Consider the following 19,657-nt stretch of genomic DNA (forward strand, 5'->3'; position numbering starts at 1 on the left):
CGCTCTAATGACTGCACCATAAGCTACCTCCTAATGATGGAGTACCAGCCATTTTCTCCAGTCTTCACAAACCTTTCCAAAATAAGAATTATGTACAAGAGATAAAGCAATTTCAACTGCCCACTGGTCTAAGATATCAAGAAACCCAACAACGTAAAAACCCAATGAACCAACAGCAGGCTTGCTCACGCAAGCATCCCTTTTCCCATGATTAGGCAAGGATGCACAGAAAGACACATTTGCTTGCAATGGAACTTAACTCTGTCCCATACCCTCTACTCCTCTGACCCTACCCCTCTACCAGTGGAAAAACAAAAGCCAGAAGTGTTCTGGCTAGAAGAGTACTTTGTGCTGCAACAGTACTCAATCGGGGAATTAAGAAATAGAGTGAACTGAGGCAGGACACAAGCATGTGTTTGGCTCCACCAGACCTAGAATAAAGGGGACTAACAAAAAGCTGTAGCCAATTTTATCCTTTCAAAAATGTAAACTGCCCAACATGAGAAAAGATGGAAACAGCTTTGAGGGCCAACTCCCAGGGAAAATGCCATGAAAGGAGTCAGAACATGAGTAATAGGTATTAGAAGCAGAAAAGATTGAAACTACTAAAGGTTTTAAGAGGAAGAAAATTCAGTTAAAGACCTTAACCAGAAGCATATAAACCAAGAGAGAAAATATTAATAAAAGGAAATATGGCTTCTAGATCATCCAAATGAATCTAAGTATAAATAAATACTATAAGGCAAAGGAAAACAAATCAACACTTGATGAGAAAAAGGATCCAGTGCATTTGCAGAGAACATGAACCATAGCAGGATGCTCCTGAATTCCTTAAAAGAGATGAGAATTGCTAAAGCAGAAGTGATGAAGGCCTGAGCAGCAGAAATAATCAAAAGAATAGAAAAACTCGAATCCATGTTGGCAAACCTCATCAATGAACAAAAGAGAGAACAACTGACTGGCAATGCAAACACACAAAAGTAAAGGATAATCTAGAAGAAAAGCAAAAAGCAGTAACTTTAAAAGAAAATGATCTCTTTACAGTGAACTTAAATGGACAGGAAAGGGTGAATTTAATTCAGGTGATCATTACATATACTACTGTGGCCAAAAATCCCTTAGAAGAAGTGGAGAGTGAGAAAAATAGTACTGGGGTGTAATTTCAAAAATGACAGAGTGATATGTGTTTGAATCCAATGCAAACCATTCAACATCACAGTAACACAAGTCAAAGAGACTATGATGTTAGGCTTTGTATGTTTAAGAACAGCCAGAGGAGAGCAACCAGGATAATGAAGGGCCTCTAGGCCATGCTCTATGTGAATTCAAGGAAGCAGGAATGCTGAATTTGAAGAAAAGTTCATTCAGGCATGACATAAAGTATTCAAAAGGCTGTGTTGAAAGAGGGATTAAATATACTCTGCATGACCCCAAAGAACAGAACATGGAACAATGACTAGAAATTACAAAAAGACAAAATGAGATTTGATGAGGAAAATTTTCTAATAATATCCAAAGGTAGAGTAGGATATCTTAGGGGGAAGTAGATTTCCCCCTCATTTGAAGTCTTCAAACAAAGGCTAGACGACCACTTGACAGGTATAGGTTGGACTAGATGGGCCTCTGCATTCCCTCCCAAGTATCTGATTCTTTGAATACCAGATTTGGAACCAGAGCACCTGGGTTTGAAATTTGGTGCCTCTATTACTTTTGTACTCTTTTTCAGGCTACTTCTTCATCGGTTTTTTTGTTTGTTTGTTTGTTTTTTAAAGCTAGACTAGATTAATTCTAAGGTCCTACCCATTCTATTTCTATGTAACTATAAACAAAAAGAGCAAGCTTCTTTAATTATTACTCCACCCTTTATTTTAGTCACTTGTAAATGACATTAATTGATCTCTAAGGACCTATATTGTAAATCCAAAGGGTATGAACTTATTTTGTCCCTTGGTACTCTTAGACAGAAGGGTCTTATTCAAAACAAACAAAAAGGCACAACTTTACTGGTCTTGGTGAAATTTTTAGAATTGAGATAAGAAGGGGTATTAAGAGAAACCTTAGTCCACTACTTCCCAAATGGTGAATCATATGACTTTGAAGTGTTACCAAGACATGCTAGCTATGTGGTGGGCAGTTGTTACTTCCTCTAACAGTAAAAGGCTCAGACACAGAATGTAGCAATTATGGCATCTGTTCACATTAGTACTGCTCAGTTTAGAAATAGAAAAAAGCAGAAGGAATGTATGAACTCTGGTTCACATTGCCTCCTGACAGCAATACAGTGGGTCATAACACTGTCACTTGTCAACCTTATAATTACCTAGCATTGTGAGCCATCACATTTCTAAATGGTATTGGTATTGTTACCTCTCCCAAAGTAACGCAGAGGGTGTGAGTAAAGAAATGGGCTATCTGGTCATCCTCTACCTCTCCCTAAGTCACCTGGTTCCTTCTCTCCTCATTCTATCATAGTTGGGGAAAAGCAGTAGTATCACAAGGACTTTACTGTGGTTAAAATTCCTTAAATGCATGGGTTCCAAGTGACAAAAGTAGTAAGCAAAAGAAGTTTTAAAATATTGACTGTTTATATTACCAACAAAACCTGTAAAAAGAGATAGTAAGAGATACCCTTTTTAAAATAACTATAGACAGTATAAAATAAATGTATACAGTATAAAATAACTAGACAGTATAAAATACCAGAACAAACCCATAAACTACATGATCATAATTATAAAACACTTTTTATACAAATAAAGTGAGATTAATTGTTCATGGGTAGGCAAGAGTGAATATAATAAAAAATGTCGATTTTACCTAAACTAACCTAATTAAAGTTTCCAAAAAACCGTCTTACTGAACTAGAAAAGATAATAACAAAATTCATTTGGAAGAACAAAAGGTCAAGATAATCAAAGGAATTAATGGGGAAAAAAAGTAAAGGAAGGATGTTTAGCAGCACCAGATCTTAAAACTATACTATAAGGCAGTAATTATCAAAACTGGAACTAGCTAAGAAATAGAAAGATAGATAAGTAGAACAGAGCAGACATATACTACACATTAGCTAATAATTATAACAACCTTGTGTTTGACAAATGTAAAGATTTAAGCTTTTGGGATAAGAATTCATTATTTGGTAATAATTGTTGGGAAAACTAAAAAGCAGTCTGGCAGAAACTGGACAGAGACCAGTATCTTACACCATTTATCAAAAGTCAAAATGGACACATAACCTTGATATAAAGGGAGGTTTCATAAGAAAACTAGAATAATACGAAACATTATCTATTAGGCTTATGGACAGGAGAATAATTTATGAATAAACAAGAAAGCAGTGTGAGGTGTAAAATGGATAATTTCAATTACATTAAATTTAAAAAGTTTTGTACAAATAAAACCAGTGTAGCCAAGATTAGAAGGAAAACAAAAAACTGGAAGAAAAATTTTATAGACAGCTTCTCAGATAAAAGTCTCATGTTAAATATATAAAGAACTTTCTCAAATTTATAAGAATACAAGTCATTCCCCATTTGATAAATGGTCAAAGTATATGAATGGGCAGTTTTTCAATGAAGAATTCAAAACTATATATAGTCATATGAAAAAATGCTCTAAATTACAACTGACTAGAGAAATGTCAATTAAAACAACTTTGAGATGTTATCTTACACATATCAGATTGGCTAAAATGATACAAAGGGAAAGAAAGCAACAAATGCTGAAAGGGCTATGAAAAATTGGGACACTAATGCACTATTGTTGGAACTATGAACTGATCCAACCATTCTGGAAAGCAATCTGGATGTATGTCTCAAGAGTTATAAAAGTATATATACCCTTTGACCCAACAATACCACTATTGGGTCTGTTTCGCAAAGGGAATAGGGGAAAAGGAAAGAAACTTATGCATTCTAAAATATTTATAGCAACTTTCTTTGTGGTAGCAAAGATCTGGAAATTGAGGGGATGCCCATCAATTGGAGAATGGCTAAACAAGTTGTGGTATGTGGTTGTGATGGGATACTACTGTGCTGTAATTGATGATAAGCTTATTGATTTTGGGGGAAAAATGTAAAGAACTGCATGAAATAATGGGAGTGAAATGAGCAAAACCAAGAGAATGTTGTACACAATAACAACAGTATTATTCTAAGACTAAGTCATTTTGAGTCTTATAAATATTCAAATCAACTACAAAGGACATATAAAGGAAGATGCAATCAATATCTAGAGAAAGAACTGATAAATATATGTGTATATATAGACTTATATGTGTGTATATACACACAAACATATATATAAAAAGAGAGAGACAATCGTTCTACAAAAAATACATATTAGTATCTAATGGTAGCCTTCTGTAGGGCCAGGTGGGGAAGGAGGGAGGAAAGAAGTGCACAGCAGAGAACAACAACAACAACAAACACCTTAGAAGGAAGCACAGAAAAACAGACTAGCTTTGAAAATAATGTCTAGTGGGCAGCTAGGTGGTGCAGTGGATAGAGCACTGGCCCTGGATTCAGGAGTACCTGAGTTCAAATCCAGCCTCTGACACTTTACACTTACTAGCTGTGTGACCCTGGGCAAGTCACTTAACCCCCATGGCCCCACAAAAAAAAAAAAAAGAAAGAAAGAAAGAAAAGAAAATAACGTCTAGCTTTTTTTTACATAGTTTCTCCAAAAAAGTAAACTGTGAAATGGAAATTCATGGAAATTCATTTTTATTGAATCCTCTTTTTATGTTGTACTGTGTACATAGAATTGTTCTTTTTTGTCTTTTGAAATTTGAGTTCAAAATGAATATTAAATTTTTAATGAAAAATTGAATATCTAATAATCAAAACAATTACTTTATTTACTACTTAATAGTCCTAAGAAATACTTTGAAAATAAGGTTATCCAATAGCTTTATTCATTTGCCTCTTCATCAAATGTTTCTTTTCTTTCCTATCTCCATTTAGCAAACAAAACCACAGAGAAGGAACTAAGTAATTAATATAGTAAGCATCATCAACACAAAAGTTATGACCGCAAATCAAGTAATTTATTTAAATGGATCATACTTGTATGCTTGACATTTTTTTTTTTTGCAGGCAATGGGGGTTAAGTGACTTGCCCAGGGTCACACAGCTAATAAGTGTCAAGTGTCTGAGGTCGGATCCGAACCCAGGTACTCCTGAATTCAGGGCCGGTGCTTTAACCACTGCGCCATCTAGCTGCCCACTTGACATTTTTTTTCAGATGCTTATTCACTTTAGTTGTTTAGAATATAAAAAGGACTATATTTTTAGGTTAAATAGTTTAAAACTTATACCTTCATCTCATATGCTTGACTTTAAAGATGATAGAGTGGGATGAGACTGAAGGCAAAAACCAGGCACAGAAACAATATAGGAATGGAAATTAGATCACTTCTTGGGGAATACATATCAAAACTGCAGAAGAGAGCAGATATCTACTTAATTTGCTTCCTAAATTGATCTACAGTGTATATTAGGTGTCCAAGGTGCCCAATCTAGAAAGGAAAAAGATCTCTTTGATCAAAACCAATATAAATGGGCACTGTACTTTACTTTGATGAAGGCAAAGTATCAGACAGAGGAGATAAGAGGAATGAGAATTTTACTGTAAGTTTAAAGTGGACACTATGATATCTGTTGGCAAACTAAAGGGCCCAAATCTGTTAGCTATAAGTTAAAAACAGTTTTTACCTTTTGGATCAAGAATGTTAAAAATATTAAAAAAAAAAAAACATTCTTAGGGGCAGCTAGGTGGCACAGTCCTGGAGTCAGGAGAACCTGAGTTCAAATCCAGCCTCAGACACTTGGCACTTACTAGCTGTGTGACCCTGAGCAAGTCACTTAACCCCAATTGCCTCAGCAAAAAAAACAAACCCAAAAAACATTCTTAGCTCACAGGCTATACAAAAGCAGGCTGGCTCTGACCATCAGGCCTTTGCAATAACAAATAGCATTTACTAAGCACCAAATGAACAGCTCAGATAATCACAGGAGAGACAGTGCTCACTGCCAGTATGATGCCTTTGGATTTTTATTTAAGACCAATTCTAGTATCATCTCTGGTACTAACTAGAAAAGTGACCATGGCCAACTCCCAACTTTATTGGCCTCCATTTCCACACTTATAAAATAAAGGAGCTGGATTAGCTTTTATCTAAGATCACCTTTAGCCCTATGGTTCCATGATCAGGATGAAAAATAATATAAAGCACTATGAGAGAGGGAAATGGATTTATATTAGAAAACAGAAAAAAAAGGATGTCATAAAAGAGTCAGAACCTACAGGCCAACCTAACAAAAGAGAAAAGGCACATAATTCTCTGCCGCAATGTCTGTGCTATAGCCTTGAATCTCTCCCCTGTTAGCAATAATTGTACTTGACCGGTGTGGTTCCTGTAGAGAGGGGAGAGATTTCAAACTTCTGAGGAATAAACAAAAAGAGAATCCAGCATAATCATGTTAAATTGTAGTTTTCTAAGTTAACATGCTGGCACAGGGATCTGTTTCTACAGATGACAATGCTGTAGAGTAAAAGAAGTATCTGTCAAGTCCACACTATAAACTAGAAAAAATATTGTAGGCTATCAGCTCAATTCCTTTTCTCTAATTCTATTGTTAAATAAATCTTCTAATCCTTATTCCGTTGCCTAGGGAGATTTTTGACTGGAAGCAGAATCCTGACTTGGTATACCTTGCATGCAACATGAACTACAAATTCATAAACTAGCATTTCAGTTTATGAATTCATATCTTAGGAAGCAGAATAACACTGATTATTCTGGCATCCTCTAGTGTGGCGACTTAGTTCTCAGATAAGTAGAATTCACTTTTAATGACTAGCCCTTGGAACTGAGGTAACATTCTCAAAGTACAACATGATCCAATACACATTGATAGTTATACTATGCACTAAAAGAGGTATGTCTACATCTTTGTAATTCTATTTTCAAACTTAAAGAACAGCAACAAAATTTATTAAGTGCTAGTCCTAGAGGTGGAAAATGTTAGTTTCATTTTAAAATTCATATAATAAGGATGAAAGAACCTTCAGCTATTTTATTGTCCTAGAAATAATTTTCTAAATTTTCAAATGTTAGAGTTCCAAATAAACACCAAACATCATTCTATGGTTTATATATAACACCAAAGAATGAATTCTCAGGGAAGAGACAATTGTGTTAATAACACTTAAGTTTTACCACACTTGGTAAAGGAAAATCTGATACTCCTGTGGTTCATTATTAACAAGGTAGCTGAGTTTAGTAAACTTATTAAAGCTTAAAGATAACGCCTAAAAGTTGGTCAATTCATGACACAACTTTTAGTGCTTTGGTTACAAAAATTTTACATTTTTGAAAATAAAATATTTTCTCCTCCCAATATCCATAATTTGCTATTTAGGTATAATGAAAATTAAAGTAGTTCCTAAGGATTAAATTAATTTCTTGTTTCTCAAGTGATTTCTATGTAGGGAGGTATATTTAATAATTCCACTTAGTTGGAAAACTGAAGACTAACTTCTCAACTAAGTATTGATCAAATTTGTAAAATCATGAAGTTATACTTAACAAAGGCTAATTTAGACATATACTTAGCAACCAGATAAAACACTAATTTTCATTAAAAGGGCATTTTATTTACTTACAGGAATCCATTTTAAAACATCAAGTTTTTTTCCACTCAAGGCATCAATCTTGAATGGCCAAAACATTTATTTTATATCCAGATGGATTCTGTAACTTTAAAGATAATGGGAAAATTACCTACCCACATTTTTTTTTGCTTTGGTCATCAACATAAATATATTCAATGATATCCAAGATACATGTGATATCAAATTAATTAGCCCAGTTTCTAACTGTTCCACAAACATTACAAGTTGGCCTAAATGACCTCCCTAAAGTACCTTTCACCTATGAGAACCTATGATAAATCATAATAAAATATTGCCTTTTAAAAACTAGTAAATCAATCAGAAATACTTGGCAATATGGACTATGGAGTAACATGGTTGTAACTCTAGGCATAGAGCAAGACAAATATTTGTTTTAAAGGTAAAAACCCAATGACAATAGAATTTCTGGGTGAATGCTACTTAATTTATGCCAGCCTAAAGTGCAAAGTAATGCTGAAATACCAACAGGTGTCCTCTAGAGCTATATAGTACATATTGGTACACTCAGAAGGAACCCCCTCCCCCAACTGCTTCACACCAAATGTTTTTGGCTACTTTTGGACAAACTTCTGATAAATATACATGAGAAACATTAGATCATTCATGACACATGAAACACATAATAACAAATTAGCAAAAAGACACAACTAACATTCTCCTACTGTACTGATACACACCTGATTTGTCATCTTGGACTTCAAATTCTGCACCTGCAGACCCAAGAAGTGATGCTCCATGTTGCAGTAATCTACAGATGTCAAATCTGTCAAAACTCAATCGATCTGTGGCCGACGAATCTTCCAGAGAACTTTCTGAAGTAGGTTCTGAATGAAGTTTAAACATATTTAATTTGACTATATGAAAAACCTAAGTATGGGGAATGGGAGATAAGAGCACCATATTTCATTAGGAAGAATTATTATGACAAGTAAGATTTGGGGTAAGTAGCACAGCTGCCTGGACTTACTTTACAATTAATTTTTAGTTATTTGTGGGTTATTTGCTTTATGGTTAAACTCACTATGCTCCCAAAGCTAGCTCTCTATCCACAAAAGGACTAAGCCAGAAGGGTATTGAATCCACTTCTGATTCAGAATGTAACATTAAGAAATACTTTCTAGAACCAAAATTTAAACTGGGGAGAAAATTGTTCATGACCTTTCTTTCCTCAGTTAACAAAGATTATAAAGAACTGTTTTCTTTGGGCTTTACCATTTAGTATCACAAAACTACTCTGGCATTATAGTCATACTTACTTGATATTATAGGGGAATACTACACCTATCATTAGTGAAGTTATTGAAAAGTGAGAGAACTGACTTCAGAAAGTATGTATGATATGATGGGTGGAGAAGGGACTGAGTGGGAAAGCAAATTCATACTGAATTTCCTAGGTAATTTGAAGTCAAATTATCCAGAGGTAAAATGAAGGAAACCAGAACAAACAATCCCCATCTCTTCTGGAGGATATAGAAATGACTATGATATAAAAGAAAGTTATGATATGATAGATATGACAAGATATAGAACACAACAATATAACATATTAAACTATAAACACATCACAATCACTCATCCTACCCTATATTGCAAGGTGAAGAGACCCTTGATACTTCTTGTTTTGTTTTTGTTTTTTTTGCAGGGCAATGAGGGTTAAGTGACTTGCCCAGGGTCACACAGCTAATTAAGTGTCAAGTGTCTGAGGCTGTATTTGAACTCAGGTCCTCCTGAATCCAGGGCCAGTGCTTTATCCACTGCTCCACCTAGCTGCCCCGACCCTTGATACTTCTTAACTATAATGTAAAAGAAATCACAAAACCAAGAGTTGCTCCTGAAAACATTCAACTGTCTGAAGGCTGTTCAGAACTCTACGATTGGCCTGGATCCACAAAAGGCTTCAGACTACAAATGCAAATGAACTGCAGGTACTTCTTATAGTTAACTATCTTCCTTTGCTATGGACCCTCCATCTCAAAAGTTAATTTTTTGTATTATGGTTGAACTTTAATAGAACTTATCAAAGAACTGAGAATAGAATATTTTGGACTTCTAAGCAATATGCTACCTAAAAGCACATCATTTGTTTGCTATATAAAAAGGAAAATTAGTAAAGGCATCAACAGTTCCTTTAGTTGGAATACAAATCTATCTATACCCAAATTTTAAAATACAATTTTAGAGTACTACTATAAGGAGGACTTAACAAGAGAAACTAAAAAGACTAGGTGGAACAATTGAGCACTGGTCCTCAAGTTGGGAGGACCTGAGTTCAAATCTCACTTCAGACAATCACTAGCTGTGATCCTGGCCAAGTCACTTAACCCCAATTGCCTTAAACATCCAGGGCTATCTCTAGTCATCCTATATATATAAAGATATATAGATAGATATTTCTTGCTACTGGATCCAGATGGCTCTGGAGGAGAGTGAGGTTGGTGACCTTGCACAGCCCTCCCTCACCTAATCCAATTCCGTGCAAGTCATGACATCACCCAATGTCATGGTCCACTTTGGGAATGAAGGAAAACAATAATTATATCACGGTACTAGCAAAAATAACTATAAGTAGTCTAAGTTACAAAAATGTAAGTGAAAAAATACTAAAAGGAGCTGAATTCTGAATAATGGAAAAAACTAGTGAAGGTCCTGGGGACAAAATAATAAAACAAACTTCCCTCACAGAAAAAGTGGGGAGGTTCTTATTACAACAGAGTACTATATATAATGTTAGACAAGGTTTCAATATCTGATGGGACGACCATCGATCAGGGCCTTGAAGAGCCACAGTGTGGCTGTGCAGTCCGATAAGGGAGCCACAGCTCCTGAGTGACTTATAACATATATGTGTGTGTGTGTGTGTATGAAATGACTATGAAATAAGTACAAAAGGCATCAATAAAATGAATGTTTCCAAAAAGACAAAAAGTAGATCGAATCTTGGCTGTTTCTAACAATGCCAAACAGAAATGACTTCAGAGAAAAAAATCCTCCTGAAACAAGTTATAGCTTTAAAAAAAGAAATTTTGCTCTAAGGGACAAAACAAATTAACATTATTATTCAATATAATATGTGCCAGGAAATAAGAGTAAAAATCCCAGGCAAGCCATCAAATAGCTATTATCTAGATAATTTTGCAAATGAAACTTCAGAAGTTACACCATGCAACTTAATTGGAACTTGATTGGAAAAAGGCAAAAATATTTTACATGTAACAAAATGTACACTGGTAGCAGGCTTACAAAATAACAAAGATGATGATAGCTAACATCTATATAGTGCTTACTCTGGGCCAAGCACTATGCTAAGCACTTTACAATTATTATCTTGTTTGATTCTTACAACAACCCTAGGAGGTAGGTGCTATTATCCCCATTTTACAAATGAGGAAACTGAGGCAAAAAGAAGTTAAATGATTTGCCCAAGGTCACACAGTAAGTGTCTAAGCCAATTTGAACTCAAGCCTTCTTGACTCCAGACCTGGAGCTCTACCTATTGTGCCATCTAGCTGCCAATAGCAAATGAAAGTAATATAAAAATAGAACTATCAATAAAAAAATTTTTGAATAGTTTTTTTTTCTATCATTAGCATCAGGATATTAACAAGAATCAAGACTTTTTCTTCACCACACATTCATGTAATTAAATCCACACAAGACTATTGCCACTGCCTAAGCAAATACAACAAAAAAAAAAGCAATCTGACAAAATGTATATATCTTCTTCACAGATTTAGACTGACCTGTCTTTTTTAAAAAGGACGGAATACCCTTAAAGAAAGAATGTCACAGTGCCTTGAACACAGCAGTCACTTTAAAAGTGCTTGTTGATTGACTGACTGGAATTTTCTCTGTAAACTACATATGGAAACCTACTTAATAATTTAAATAAGTTACATACCCAAAAGAGGGTTTACTTAGCAGCCATAAAAAGCATAATAAGCATCCTAGTCAATATGATCACCTTCTAATGTTTGCATGTTCTAAAGGTATGTCAATTTTCTAATTTAAAATTATTACATGTATATATATATATACACACACACATACATATATATCTATATAAATATAAAATCACACACATCCATTCCCCTTGTCCCCTTGTTCCCAAGTTTTGTAGCTTCTCTTGGAGAAGAATGTGGTTAAATAACCAGATTTGTAGTCAAATGACCTGGGTTCAAATCCTAGGATCTAAAGTCACATCTTCTCTCTGGGTCCCAATTTCTTCTTCTATAAAACGAAGAGTCTGTCAGACTAGGCAGGTACTTAGGTACCTCTAAATCTATAATCATATGAAATCTACAATTAAGTTTTCATTAAAGGAATTAAACAGTTAAAGTCAAACTCCATTTATTTAGCTTAAGTGAATTAAATGAAGCACCTTGCTTCAATCTTGGCACCGGATTCCACTCAGGTACATTTTTCACTATGGCTTCAACAGCTTGTCCAGCTGCAATTCGGGTATCCCAATTTGTACTCCTTAAATATATCAGTACCTTTAAAAAAAAGTATGAAATAAAATAGTTATATAGCAAACATAACATTTTAAAATAGCCAGAACATAGAAGAATATAAGTTTGCTTAGATTTGCTAACATAAGTTGGCGGCACAAGAAGTACTAGCAAAACATTGAGGTTACTAATCTAGAAGGTTAACCTACCATGTTCAATATGACTACTGTCTTCCAGTAGAAAAAGTGGAAACTTACATGAAAGAATGATCAAATACATCTCTATTTATCCTCACTATAGTTAGAAAAGAGATCCTAAAATGTTGCATTCTAATTATTAATAAAGTCCAGTTTTTTCCTGCATAACTAATCAAGAGGAACATCAGTACATACAATATTGTCCTGGCTATTCTTTTTTTTTTTTTTAAATTAGTGAGGCAATTGGGGTTAAGTGACTTGCCCAGGGTCACACAGCTAGTAAGTGTTAAGTGTCTGAGGCCGGATTTGAATTCAGGTACTCCTGACTCCAGGGCCGGTGCTCTATCCACTGCACCACCTAGCTGCCCTGTCCTGGCTATTCTAATCCTAATTTTATCTCAGAGTTATCACAAAGTAGTGGCAAAGGTAACTAAATTATAGATGTAAGGTTTCTCTTTACTTAGGATTCTTTAAAGAAAGCAGTAAGGTTTCTTGTTCTTCAGCAATGCTTAAAAGAAAGACTGCTAAATAAAGTTGGGTAAGAGAAGTACATAGTACACAAGTAGCAACTGCCCTTTTCACTACTGCTTTGCTCTAACAAAGGAAAAGCACCTTTTGACATGGAAAAGCCTCTGGGATAGCAATGGCTATTTCAAGGAAAAAATGAAAGAATTAGAAGAGAAAAGGGTTTGGGTTTTTTGGGAGGGTAGGGGTGGAGGGAACAAAGGAAAATCTCAATTTTCTTTATAAAATGTTGGTATGGGGTAAGAATAAGAGAAGAAAGATAAGTAGGGTACTCTAGGTAACCAATGATTTCCATAGGACTGTCTGAGACTAAACAATGGTACCTAGTACAAAATACAACATGAAGTCAGATAACACAAAGGAGTTTAACTTGATCCCATTTTAAAATTTATCTTTTTTTTAATGAATGTTTCTCCCCACAATAAGCAGATTGTGGGGATGTTCAATAAATAAGTCAAAAATATAATCTCTCTCTAAGACCTTAATGTTACACTGATGTTTCCAAATTAGATAGTATATTTGGCATTAGCTGTCATCCCTAATATCATTCTTTTATCCTTTAACACTCATCTCTGCAGATTTATTTCCTCCTATTCCTCCTTCAAGCATATTCTAAATTGGTCCATTTGCTATTTTCTATATGTGAAATTCTTTTTCTAATCTCCACACCCCTCTTTGTCTACGTTATCCTCCATACCTGAAATACTATCCCTTCTCACCTCTCCTTCCTTCTAGTCTTAGCTGCAGATCTTTCCTGGTGCTGAACCAGCTGAACCCACCTATAGGCTTTATCTCCCTCAATGAGCATGCCAGCTCCCTGGAAGTAGGTATTATCTCAATTTTCTATTTGTATCTCCCAGCACTTACTTAGCACAGTTCTTGGCACATACTTAGGACTTGGAGGCCTAGGACAACCCCCAAATACTGCACTGTACTGATAATAAAGGGAGAGAAAGAAAACATTTACTTCACTTTGTTCTCTTGTTCACTTCTTGATGTCAGTGAAGGAGGAGAGTGGATCAGTTGGAGAAACACCAGGGTAAGCTAGAGGCTAAACTAGTCTGGACTAAGGTGACTACAGAATGGGGTAGGAGGATAAATGAGGTTTGCAGCCTTCTAAACTTAGTTCTACTATCTTCTATCTTAGAGAGAACAAGGACACCTAGGGCTGGAACCAGAAAAATAAGTGAAGGGGGTTTGATTTATTTTCTACTTTCTCTTCCCTGCTGGCCAGGTTTTAATAGATGACTGACCAGTGTACCCCCCCACCAAACCCAGACCTATACTCCTGTTTTCAAAATTTCCCCTCCTACTTTCACATGCCAATAAAAATATTTATTCCTTGAGAGTTGCAAGTTTCAGTATTAATATTATAATTTGATTAAAATATAAGCATTACCAACAGTATCAATATTTAACTGGCTTGGGGGACATTAGTTCCCAAAAAACAATGTCAATCTGGTAAGATTTCTCAAATTTGTAGTGGTTTAGTTATAATTAATTTACTATGCTACTGCAAAAAATGCTGATAGGGAAGGAGGGATAAAAATTGGAACCTAAAACTATAAATTAAAATGTTTATTACATTTAAAATAATATAAAGTGTTGAAGGGGAAACTTTATGTAAGAGAAACCTATAATTTTTATTAAGGCAAAAGCAGGGAGGAAGGCAGGAGAAGAGTTGGGAGGGAAAGAAGACTCCCATGAACCAGAAGGTGCCAAGATAGTATTTACCACCCCCTAGATGACCCCTGAATTAATCCCTTTCTAGGGATGATTTCCATTTTTAAAAGTTTCAAAATGGGTATCTCTGTTGGAGTTGGAGTCCCTCTTCCTTGTGCCCCTCGCCTAGTCTTGTTTCCAAAGTGAAATGTGATGCAGGATCAGCACTGTAGCCCAATTCTCCATTCTTTCTGAACCTCTGCCCACAGGATTCAGAAGGTTTAGTAAAAACAAAGGCTCATCACTTGGAATGAAGACACAGGTTACCAAATATCAGAAAAAACAAGGCAAAAAAACAAACAACAACAAAAAAGCTTTGCTAGTAAGAAAGTCAATTTTTCAACCACTGCTCATGAGTATTCAAATCACTTGGAGACAGAAAACTATGATATAATTACTATCCACTACCAACCAGTCAGACCACTGAAAACCAGAGTAACCACTCAGTTCATTAACAAATTGGGTCAGATTCCAATTGATGCAGCAAATGAAGGGTTCAGCATCTAGCTGTCAATCTCTCTAAATAACTAAACCCTACAATATATCTCTACCAATGGAGTATAGTGTTTTGAGTCTTGTGGTATACAAAGTGGAGCTAACATACCTTAAAAGGCAGTGAGAAAAAAGATGGATATAAAAATATTCAGAGAAACATATTAAAACATTTAGTGTATGTTAGGAAATGGGACTAAAAATGACACAAGGCAGATCAATCTAACTTTATATTCATTTCACTTTCCTACCCATGAGCAAGTATCTAGAATCATGTTAAGAAAAAAATTCTTACTTTAGATAAAAGATTATTTAGTTCATGGGGATGGAGTTTCACCACTTCCCCAAGTTGCTGAGCAGCTGCTTTTCTTGTTACTGGAGTGGTGCCAGTATCCAATAAGATAAAAAGACGATCAAGCCTAAAATGATTAAAAATAACAATTATCATCATCATCATAATACATAGTACCCCAAAGTTTTGAAAGGATCCCTTCAATCATTTCAAATCCCTCCCAATTATTGAAAGCAGTAGTCTATAGCAGAAAACATCTTAACAGTTATATAAGTGATCTACAGTGCTTGCTGGTTGACTATCAATCACCAAATACTTACTAAGTGCCAGCCATTGGGCTAGATGCTGTGAATGCAATAAGGTGAAAGTCACTCTGTCCAAGGAGTTTACATTCTATCATGGGAGATAACATGTACATATAATATAGATATGTATGCAAAAAGAGATAAAAACAGACACAAAGAAGAGATGGACAGAGATCAAGAAAAGCTTTTCAGTGGCAGTTGAGTTAAAGTTTGAGGGGAATCAGGGATTATATGAAGGGGAGATGAAGATGAAGCACATTCCAGAACAGCACAAAGTTGCAAAGACTGAAGATGGAGTGTAGCATATGAGGAACAGAAAGAAGATCAGTGTGGCTGGACCACAGTGTACATGAGGAAGAGTAATAAGTAATAAGGAAGGAAAAGTAGAAAACAGGAAGGTTTGTTGAGGGCTTTAAATAACAAACAGGTGTTTTTATTTGATCCTAGGGCACAGGTTCTTAATCTGGGGTCTATGAACTTGTGTGTGATTTTTTTTTTATTTTGTTAACTGTATTTTAATTTAATTGGTTCCCTTGGTGGTGCATTTATTTTATGCATTTAAAAACATTATTCTGGAAGGGAAAAAAAACAACCCATCAATTACACTGGACTGCAAAGAGACCACAGGCTTCAAACTGCCAAAGGGGGTCGATGACACACAAAAAATTAAAAACCCCAGTAGGAAAATTTGTTAATGAGGGAGATATGTGATGTAGTCAGGCCTGCACCTTAGGAAAATCACTTCTAAAGAAGAGAGTGGAAAGAAACCAGAAGAAGGGGGATCGATTAAGAGGCAATGGTCCAGGGGCAGCTAGGTGGTGCAGTGGATAAAGCACTGGCCCTGGATTCAGGAGGACCTGAGTTCAAATCCGGCCTCAGACACTTAACACTTACTAGCTGTGTGACCCTGGGCAAGTCACTTAACCCCAATTGCCTCACCAAAAAAAAAAAAAAAAAAAAGAGGCAATGGTCCAGGCTGCAGGTAACAAAGTTATGCACAAGCTCTTTAAGTAAAGAAAGGAGGACATAAAGAAATGACCAGATCTGGCAATGATTCAGATATGTGTAATGAGTGAGAGGATGATGCCCAAGGTACACACCTGAGTGACTTGAACAATGGTATTAACCTCACAAGAAAGTTAGAAAGTTGGCTAGTGAGCAAAACCCACAGAAGAATGTGCTGAAATCATCTTCCAACCAAGGACAGCTTGGAAGGTCAGAAGGAGGGAGCTGCTGTGCTGAGACAGGAGTCAAGCCCAACCCCACAGTCACCCTGACACAGATCCAGTCCCAGGAAGGCCTCTCCAGAGAAAGACTCCTCAGAGCCTCTGAATCAGCTAAAGTACCAGTGTTGTCTGGAACTAAGCTCACAGTCTGGTGAGAGGGCTGAGCCTTTGGCAGGGGGGAGATTACAGGGTACTATGCTGGTGCTGAGGCAGAACTTGGGTTTTTCACCCCTACTAGGAACCAGGAGGTAGGCTTGAGTAGCAGTGGCCCAGGTGGGGGAGGGGCACAGGCTTGTCGAGGCTGACAACCACAACACACAAAGCTGATTGATTATCAAGTTGGTCTGGGGTCATCTATGGACCAGGGAACAGGCCAGGAGAGTGAAGAACCTGATCCTCCTTAAATCATACCACCTGGGACCTCCTGAAGCTTGGGATACTGCAGAATGGAAAACAGTGCCCCACTTTAAGGAGCTAAAAATCAAGTAAAAGAAAGGCAAGAGGAGCAGACAGAGAAAGGTAAGGACCATAGAAAGTTTCTTCAGTAACAAGGAAGACCAAGGGGCACCCTCAGAGGAAGATGTCAACATCAGGGCCCCTATATCTAAAGCTTCCAAGAAAAATATGAATTGGTCTCAGGCCATAGAAACACTCAAAAAGGACTTTGAAGATAAAGTTAGAGAGGTAGAGGAAAAAATGGAAAGAGAAATGAGGATGATGCAGGAAAGACATGAGAAAAAAGTCAACAGCTTGAAAAGCCAAATTGGCCAAATGGAAAAGGAGATACAAAAGCTCCTTGATGAAAATAATTGTGTAAGAATTAGGATGGAACAAATGGAAGCTAGTGATTTATGAGAAACCAAGACACAATAAAGCAAATCCAAACGAATGAAAAAAAAATAGACAGCTGAAATATCTTCTTGGAAAAACTGCTGACCTGGAAAATAGGTCCAGGAGAGATAATTTGAAAATTATTGGTCTACCTGAAAACCATGATCAAGGAGAAAAAGCTTAGACATCATCTTCCAAGAAAATGTCAGGGAAAATTTCCCTGATATTCTAGAAGCAGAAGGTAAATAGAAATTGAAAGAATCCACTGATCACCTCCTGAAAGAGATCCCAAAAGGAAAACTCCTAGGAATATTATAGCCAAATTCCAGAGCTCTCAGGTCAAGGAGAAAATATTGCAATCTGCCAAAAAGAAATAGTTCAAGTATTGTGGAGCCCCAGTCAGGATACCACAAGATCTAGCAGCTTCTATATTAAAGGACTAGAGGGCAAGGAATATGATATTCCAGAGTGCAAAGGAATTGGGATTACAACCAAGAATCACATATTCAGCAAAGCTGATTATAATCTTTCAGAGGAAAAAATGGGACTTCAATGAAAGAGGACTTTCAAGGTATTCGTGATGAAAAGACCTGAACTGAATGGCAAATTTGACTTTTAAATACAAGACCCTAGAGAACTGTAAAAAATTGGAGTTGGGGGATATACCTGGGCTCATACAGTGGGTGACTGTCTTGTGTCTGAGGATGGGTTTTGGCTGAGATCCCCCTGGGTCCAGGGTGGATGCTTTGTCCACTGTGTCACCTAGCTGCCCCATGATGACATCTTTAGGGTTAAATTGAGGGGTGACTGGAATGCACTGGGGGAGGGAGAAGGGCTGAGGTAGCATGGGGTGAAATCCCACATGAAAGAAACAGGAAAGGGCTTATGGAATGGGGAAAGAGATGGGGAGGAGCAGGGCAGTAAATGAATTTTACACTCATCAAAATAGGCTCAAAGACCTTAAATTCATCAGAGCTGCCTCAAAAAGGGACTAACACACACACACACACACACCCAACTGGGTGGAGTAATCTATTTAATCTGGGCAGTAAAATGAGCCTAACACTCATCAGAATTGACTCAAATACCTCAATCTCATTAGAATTGACTCAAGGAGGGAATAACATACACACTCAATTGGGTAGAGTAATCTATCTAACCTTGTAGGAAAGTAGGAGGGGAAGGGGATAAAGAAAGAGGGGCAAAAGAAGGGAGGGCAGAGTGGGAGAAGGTACAGACAGAAGAAAATCCCTTTTGAAGAGGGATAGGGTGAAAGAAGATAGATAACAAAGCAAATATCATGGGGAAGAGAATAGGGTGGTGGGAAACAGTTAACAATAGTCATCGTGAAAAAGAGAAAAGGGGGAAAATTTGTATAAAAAATATTTATAGCAACTTTTTGTGGTGGCTAAGAACTGGGAATCAAGGGAATATTAATGACAGAAGAAGCTGTGGTATATGATTGTAGTGGAATGGTATTGTGCTGTAGGAAATGACAAACAGGATGATACCAGAAAAATGTGGAAAGACATGAACTGATGTATAGTGAAGTGAGCAGAAATGGGAGGACATTGTACATAGTGACAGCAATATTGTTTTGATGAGCAATTGTGAATGACAACTACTCTCAGCAATACAATGATCCCAGACAATCCCAAGAGACTAATGATAAAGCATATTATCCACCCCCATAGAAAGAACTAATAAAAAGAGCACTTGTGGACTGTACATATATAACCTGGTTGATATCTTGTGGAGGGGGGGGAAGAAAGGGAGGGAGGGAGAAAACTTTGGAACTCTAAATCTTATGAAAATGAATGTTGAAAGCTACCCTTACATGTAACTGGAAAAAATAAATGTTTGTTGCAAGGAAAAAAAAAAGTAAGTTGGCTAGTTCTGGGGAAAAGATAATGAATTATAT

General features: G+C 36.4%; 1 protein-coding gene across 2 annotated transcripts in view; it reads right to left on the bottom strand.

The window, feature by feature from the left end:
• Positions 1-19,657, bottom strand: part of BTAF1 (B-TFIID TATA-box binding protein associated factor 1) — a 130,310-nt gene that overhangs the window by 83,311 nt on the left and 27,342 nt on the right. For both annotated transcript variants that reach the window (XM_043984760.1, XM_043984758.1), the window contains exons 2-4: positions 15,378-15,501; positions 12,077-12,191; positions 8,376-8,522 (exon numbers count right to left, since the gene is read on the bottom strand). In XM_043984760.1, the coding sequence (XP_043840695.1) occupies positions 8,376-8,522; positions 12,077-12,191; positions 15,378-15,501 (386 nt within the window). The remainder of the gene's footprint in view (positions 1-8,375; positions 8,523-12,076; positions 12,192-15,377; positions 15,502-19,657) is intronic.

This window comes from Dromiciops gliroides, chromosome 2 (assembly GCF_019393635.1).
Source record: "Dromiciops gliroides isolate mDroGli1 chromosome 2, mDroGli1.pri, whole genome shotgun sequence".
NCBI lineage: Eukaryota > Metazoa > Chordata > Mammalia > Microbiotheria > Microbiotheriidae > Dromiciops > Dromiciops gliroides.